We start from the raw sequence: 7171 nt of genomic DNA on the forward strand, positions 1-7171 counted from the left end.
CACGACCCAATGGAGCTGGGGATGAGGGGTTTGGGGTGTGGGAGGGGGTTCTGGGCTGGGGCAGGGGGTTGGGGTGCAGGAGGGGGTCAGGGCTCTGGGCTGGGGCTGAGGGGCTTGGGGTGCAGGAGGGGCTCCAGGTTTGGGGGGGCTCAGGACGGGGGCAGGAGGTTGGGGTGCAGGAGGAGGTCAGGGCTCTGGGCTGGGGCAGGGGATGAGGGGTTTGGGGTGCAGGAGGGTTCCAGGTTTGGGGGGGCTCAGGGCTGGGGCAGGGGATTGAGGTACGGGCACAGGCTTACCTCCGGCGGCTCCCGGTCAGCGGCGCAGCCAGGGTGCACTGCAGACTGTGCTGCGCCCTGGAAGCAGCCAGCAGCAGGTCTGGCTCCTAGGCGGAGGCACGCAAGCAGCTCCGCGTGACTCTCGCCCAAAGGCTCCGTGTCCCCCCGCCCCCCCAGTTCTCATTGACTGGGAAGCCAGTGCTTGGGGTGGGGGCAGCGCGCGGAGTCCCGTGGCTCCCCTGCCTACAAGCCGGACCACTGCTGGCCGCTACCGGGGCACAGCATGGTGTTGGAAAAGGTAGGCACTAGCCTGCCTTAGCTGGGCAGCACCGCTGATGGGGCTTTTAACGTCCCGGTCAGCGGTGCTGACCAGAGCAAGGCGACCCAGCGCCTTACATGCTGTGACCCAGTACTGTGTCATGACCCACGGATTGAAAACCACTGTTCTAGATGTTTGCAAATTGATTGCTTAATTATTTGTTCCCTTATCTTTCTGGGTACAGAAGTTAAGATGACTGGTCTGTAATTCCCCGGGTTGTCCTTATTCCCCTTTCTATAGATGGGCACTATATTTGCCCTTTTCCAGTCTTCTGGAATCTCTCCCATCTTCCATGACTTTTCAAAGATAATCACGAATGGTTCATATATCTCCTCAGTCAGCTCCTTGAGAATTCTAGGATGCATTTCATCAGGCCCTGGTGACTTGAAGACATCTAACTTGTCTAAGTAATTTTTAACTTGTTCTTTCCCTATTTTAGCCTCTGTTCCTACAGATAGATAGATAGATAGATAGATAGATAGATAGATAGATAGATAGATAGCCAGCCCAGGGAGGGCTATGGCTAACAAGATCCAGTGGCGAGAAGTTGAAGCTAGACAAAATCATACTGGAAATAAGATCCCCATTGATCCCAGGGAGGGTCACTAGCCAGTGGGACACCATACCCACGGTGCTGGATTCTCCATCACTGCCCATTTTAAAATTTTGCAGGGATGTTTCTCTAACAGAGCTGCTCTGGTAGAAGAAGGAACTCATGCAGGGACGTCCTATGGCCCATGCTATGCAGGAGGTCAGACTAGTTGAGCACAGTGGTCCCTCACAGTCTAAATAAATCGGGGGCTCTGTGTAGTGCCCAGCTCGACGGGGGTCTGATCTGAGGGGGCATGTCTGTGTGGCACCCAGCTCAATGGGGGCCCTGCTCTCAGTGAGGGTCTGTGCAGCCCCTGGCACCGATCTCAGTTGGGGGGGGCATGTATTGGTTCTACAGTAGTACACATAATAGCAGCACAACCAATCTCTTGCAATCAGAAGTGGTTCCCCCTCTCTACCCATGCTCCAATCCTCCAAATGCCCCCTGGGGCAGAAACTCTTCAGGCTGGGCTGGGCCCCTGCACAGGTCATGGAAGGGGGGGCTTCTCCCATCAGAAGTGTGTGTACGTGGGAGGCGGAGGTACCCCCTACACCTGCATGTGTCAGGGGCGAGCTGGGAGACTGTGTCCATCCCCTTGCTGGGGAGAATGAGCCCTGCTCTGTGTGTGTCTCTCTTGCCCCCTGCTGGACACAGTCCCAGCTGCTCCCCCGCAAGTGGCTAACAACTCTGGGAGATTCCTGCTTTGGCTGGAGGCTGCGGATGCTGATGCTCTGGGAAGTTCCAGCCCCACTGATGCTCAGGGTGGGTGGGCGGAATCCCCTCACCCAGGGAAGTTCACTGTGCAAAAGGGTCATGCTGGCACATGTGTGCAGCAGTCACTGGTGCCCCTCTTCCCCCCGTGTGCCAGGGGCGCACGGCACCAGCAGCACTGCCGGAGACCTGCATGCGTGGGCACACAGAGTACCTGGGTCAGTGCTGAGCCCCCAGTGATGTTCAAAGCCACACTTGGCACCTCCGCGGGCGAGGGGCATGCATGCACATGCACGGGCGTGCAAATAGGGCCGAGCCACTTTGGTGTCCTGAGCTTCCCTGGGGCTGGAGTCGGGGTCAGCCTGAACGAAGCCAGGAGCAAAATGTGGAACCTGCAAGAGTCATGCATGCCCTCGCACAGGCACCAGAGCCACGTGCCCTGGATAGCACCATGAGCCCAGGGCCACCGTGAGAGCAAGGCAGTCAGTGTAAAGCAGCAGTGATTGGCACTGCGGCGGGCAGGCATGCGAGGGGCATGCACACAGCTGAGTCCTTTCTGCACCCAGAGGTCTTTGCACACCCACATTTGCTCCCTCCCATGCTAGGCTCATGCCCATACCGGGCAGGTGTGCAAAGGTGGCCAAGCCTCTCAAGGGCCTGCCCTGGGCCTAGTGCACCCTGTGCATTCTCCTGCTGGTGCTCTGAGATCATAACCCGGGGGAGAGGGTGCAGCGAGCTGCAGGGGGTGGGTGGGTGGGGACGGAACCAAAGCAGGGGCAAGAATGGAAGCAGCAGGCAGCAGCTGGAGGCAGCTGGGAGTTTATTTGGTCTCAATCCACAGGCAGCCCAGGCTTCAGCTGCTCCCCAGCCTGGGGTCTTGGTGCAGTTACAGGGGGTATTGACATGGCCTGCCCCCCACCCCTGCCCCCAGGGCAGGAACTCACAGCAGGAGGAAGGGATGGAGTTAACGGGGACCCCACAGATGGGGGAGGGAAGCAGCAGACTCCCATGCTGGAAGTGCAGGTGATGGCACAGCTGCTCCCAAGCACACCTGTCTCCAGCCCATGCATGGGCGAGCATGCCCAGCTTCACGTATCAGTACAGCCCCACCCAGGCCAGCCCTCACACGTGCTCCCACGCCTCCGGCTTCGCACGCACCCATAGATACCAGCACAAAGGCACTTGGGCAGCTGCACACACGCGCACGCCCTGATGCTTTGCACACTCGCCTGAGTACACAGCACTCCCAGCCTTGCACGCACACCAAGGCGCATGCTCACCTGCAGCCAGTCCGTGCTCGGGAATGTAGCAAGGGGGGGGTGATCCCGAATCGACCCCTCCCAGTGTCCTCCCCCCCACCCAGGGATATCCCCAAGACACCCCCTGCTCTCAGCAAAAGGGGCTGCTACCTTGTGGGAGGGGTGGCTGGTCCCCAACCCAGACACCAGAACCCCCCGCTGGGAACAGAGGGGGCCCACTATTAGTGTTCAATAACAGATAGGCTGAGCCAGTGCCTCTCACTCCTTCTATCCCAGCCCTGGGCTCCCCCAGCTCTGCCAGTGCCCCTCACTCCCAAACAGTGATCGCTACCTATGCAGTGGTTCTGAGGACCAGGGTGGGAGTTTGGCAGAGACCTGACAACCTCATGCCATGTGTAACATGGCACCAGGCTCAGAGGGTGTCCAAGCCATTGTTAGTCTCTTCTTTAAGGAGAGGGGAGGTGCCCCAGTTACCCCACAGGAGCTCCCCCGAATTCCCCCACCTTTCCAGTGTATAGTGTAAGCTCCCCTCACTCCCCAAACATCCAACACAGAGACCACCCCAACCTGAGCCTTGTATCTGGTACAATGATCCATGCAAGATGGGACTTCCTGTGCCCAGAACTTGAGGAGGGCAGGACTTCCAGTGTGCAATTGTCCAAAGAGGGCGGGACTTCCTCCATGCAAAGTCTGAGGAGGGTGGGACTTCCAGTATTGCCCACTTTCGTTGTAGGACTTCCTGTGTGCAACTGTCCAAAGAGGCCAGGACTTCCTGTATCGCCCATTTCACTTTGGGACTCTGCTGTCCTCCTGCGGGGATCTGGCCACCCACCATGGCAGGGGGTGGGTCTCTTTGGTCTGCTCCAGAGGGTCAGGAAAGCCAGAGGAGAGGCGTGGAGGGGGCGAGGGGTAGGGACTGAGCTGGCCATGGTCCAGGCGGCAGGAGAGACCGGTCAATCTGGGTGCCGAGGCAAAAGGGTCGAAGGTCTCCGAGTCAAAAGGTCCCGGTGAGGGGTGGAAGAAGGGGTCGGAGGTCATGAAGGGGTTGCTGGAGTCGGGGGTCCCCGCCCGACACCGGCGTGGCTCTGGCTGGGGGGACTGGGCTGGGGAGGGACGGGGCCCAGCCGACACAAAACTCCAGGGGTCGATGCGGCTGCGCACAGGGGAGGGGCGGGGCCGGGAGATGAGGCTGGTGTGTGGGGAGGGGCGTGGCGAGTGGGGGCTGCAGGGGGATGAGGGCGATGGGAGGGACCCACCTACGGTGAGAGAGAACAGGGGATGTTAGAACAACAAGTGGGTGGGCAACTACTGCAAAAACCCAAAGCCAAACCCCATCCCCCAAGCTGAACCAGCCCATCGCCTGCCCTGGGGCTGGGTCAGAGCCGGCGCCCTCTAGAGGAGAAAGGCCCCATTCCCCATCCCCCACCCTGGGGCTGAGTCAGAGCCAGCACCCCCTAGAGGGGAAAGGCCCCATTCCCCATCCCCCTGACTCAACCCATCCCCCATCTGGAGCTGGGTTGGAGCCAGCACCCCGAGTGGGAAAAGTCTCTGCATCTTCGTCACTCCCCACTTACCCCACTTATCCGCCCTGCTGCCAGGACTCCACTCCTCCTCACATCCTGGGCTCTTTGGTGACCTCTGACCCCACAAGGGGGTCAGGGACCCTCTGTCACCACCTGGGACCAGGTGGATGAGCAGCTCCGTGGACCCTGGTGTCTGGGCCGGCCCCTCCTGGCCCTGCTCCACGGACTCTGGTGTCCGGGCCAGCCCCTCCTGGTCCTCCTTCGTGGACCCTGGCGTCCGGGCCAGCCCACCCTGGTCCAGCTCCACCAGCAGGGCGGGGCAGTGTGTGTCCTTGGGGGAGAAGCGGATGAGCTCAGGAGAAGGCGGGGGGGTGGACACGGGTGGGGGCTCCCCCTTCTCCTCCCGTCGGGCCTGTGACAGGTCCCGGCCCAGCCCAAGAGAGGCCAGCAGTGCTGTGCCTCTCAGCAGTGCTCTCTGGATGAGTTTGGGGGTGCTGATACGCTCCGGAGCCGGTGCCCGCTGCTCCTCGGACTCCTGGGTCCCGTTGGGGCCTAGAGAGAGGACATCACCTGCAAGGAAGGGACAGAGCCATAAGCAACAACGCCCATGCTGGGAATCCCCTGCCTGGGATAGTGCAGGGAACAGAACACACAGCCAGCATGTCCCATTCCCCCCAGCAAATTCCCCTCCATCCATTCACCCTCCCACAGGTCCCTTGCATCCACCCCCCCCTCTTCCTCCGCCCCCATCCATCTTCACACACACTCAGCTATTCAGACTGTGAGCTCTTTGGGCCAGGGACTGTCTCTCTGTGCGTTGGTGCAGTGCTGGGCCCAAGGGGGGCCCCTGATCACAGCTGGGGGGGGTCTGTGTGGAGCCCAGCCCAAGGGGGCCCCTGCTCACAGCCAGGGGGGTCTGTGCGGTGCTGGGCCCAAGGGGGGCCATGATCTCAGCAGGGGGAGCATGTGCTGCCCAGTCCTGACCTCAGTCGAGGGCAGCGTGTGGTGCTCAGCACATCAGCAGGAGCTCCTCTCGTACATGCAGTGACACGCTCTCTGGGTGCTGAATTCCCCAGGCCCTTTGCTGGGGAGTCTGGGCCTGACACCAGAGCCAGCCCGTGTCCCCTCCCCCATGGGGACTCACCGTTCAGGGCAGGCTGGGGTGGGGCCGGCTCCACAGGATTGGGCTCCTCCGGCTCAACATACCAGGTTGTCTCCTCCGGCCGGGACCTCCTTCTGCAGGGGATGGGGTGGGGATTAGAATCCTGAGAGGGACAGGGAGGGGGGACAGCCAGGAGCAGCAGCTAGAGGAGGGACAACGAAGACCCAGGAATCCTGACTCCCAGCCCTCCTGCTCTAACCCACTAGACCCCACTCCCCTCCCCAAGCTGGGAAAGAACCCAGGAATCCTGGCTCCCATCTCAGTACCTGGCTCAACATTATTAATATTATAGTTAGTGATCATGGGGGTCAGCCGGGATTTCTCCCCCAACCCCAAACACCAAGGTGAGGGGCTTAGGGAGGGGAAAGGAAGGGTGTATGGGAGAGGGGAAGCAGCATCCCCTACCTGCCATTTTGGGTGCTGCCCTCCCAGGGCTTGGGGGATCCGGGACCCCAATTCTTGCCAGGGCGGCGCTCCCCATTCCAGGCCTCATCTGTGCGGCGTGGTGCCTGTCTGCCCCAGCTCTGGCTGCTCTCGGCGGGCTCCACTACATGGGAGGGAACACATGGTTCAGTGGGGGATGATGTTATGCCGGGCCCCCTACTCAGGACGGAGAGCATTGGTCAGAAAAAACGAACATCGTGGGTGAATATTTTGTGATGTCAGCATGTCCCCCGTGATATCATTTCTTTCTGATCAATCAGAGAAGCACAAGTAATGTCACATATAATCCTAATTACATCATTTCTTTCTGGCCAATTAGAAAAGCACACATAACTAAGTTACATGCAATCTTTGTGTGATATCATTTCATTCAGACCAATCAGAAATCACAAGCAATTATGTCACATATAATCGCTTGTGATGTCATTTCCTGCTGACCAGGGAGGCCCAAGAGATGATGTCACATGCTCTGATAAAATTTAATACTCTCTGATCAACTTGTGTAATGATGTCATAAACTGTGATGTCATTTTGTCAGCCAATCAGCACAAAGCACAGACCACAATGGAACAGCAAATCCCTGCATCCTCCCCCACCAACTTCTTCCCCCAGCGTAATTTACTCTGGTCCAATCGGAGCTAGTCACAGGAAGTGATAACACAAGCAACTTCCTGTGATGTCGTTTTCCTTCATCCAGTCAACACCATGTTGAGTCATCAGACTCAACAACAGGTGATGTCACTTCACTCCATCCAATCAACATAAGGATGGACATGCTTAAGGCACAGCAGTGATGTAATTTAATTCTGGCCAATCAGTGCTGAGGGGAGGGGTATATGTGTGTGTGTGTATGGGGAGAGGGGGGAATATAAAGCAACCCATGGAT

The 7171-nt window shown here is 59.0% G+C and overlaps 1 protein-coding gene across 1 annotated transcript in view; it reads right to left on the bottom strand.

The window, feature by feature from the left end:
* Nucleotides 1–3161: 3161 nt before the first annotated feature.
* Nucleotides 3162–7171, bottom strand: part of MAP3K11 (mitogen-activated protein kinase kinase kinase 11) — a 13139-nt gene continuing 9129 nt past the window's right edge. The window contains exons 2-5 of the mRNA XM_029911197.1: nucleotides 6247–6388; nucleotides 5824–5915; nucleotides 4731–5249; nucleotides 3162–4412 (exon numbers count right to left, since the gene is read on the bottom strand). Coding sequence (XP_029767057.1) covers nucleotides 3943–4412; nucleotides 4731–5249; nucleotides 5824–5915; nucleotides 6247–6388 — 1223 coding nt within the window. The 3' untranslated portion in view covers nucleotides 3162–3942. The remainder of the gene's footprint in view (nucleotides 4413–4730; nucleotides 5250–5823; nucleotides 5916–6246; nucleotides 6389–7171) is intronic.

The sequence above is a fragment of the Terrapene carolina genome, unplaced genomic scaffold (assembly GCF_002925995.2).
Source record: "Terrapene carolina triunguis isolate 2854851 unplaced genomic scaffold, T_m_triunguis-2.0 Scaffold89, whole genome shotgun sequence".
Lineage (NCBI taxonomy): Eukaryota > Metazoa > Chordata > Testudines > Emydidae > Terrapene > Terrapene triunguis.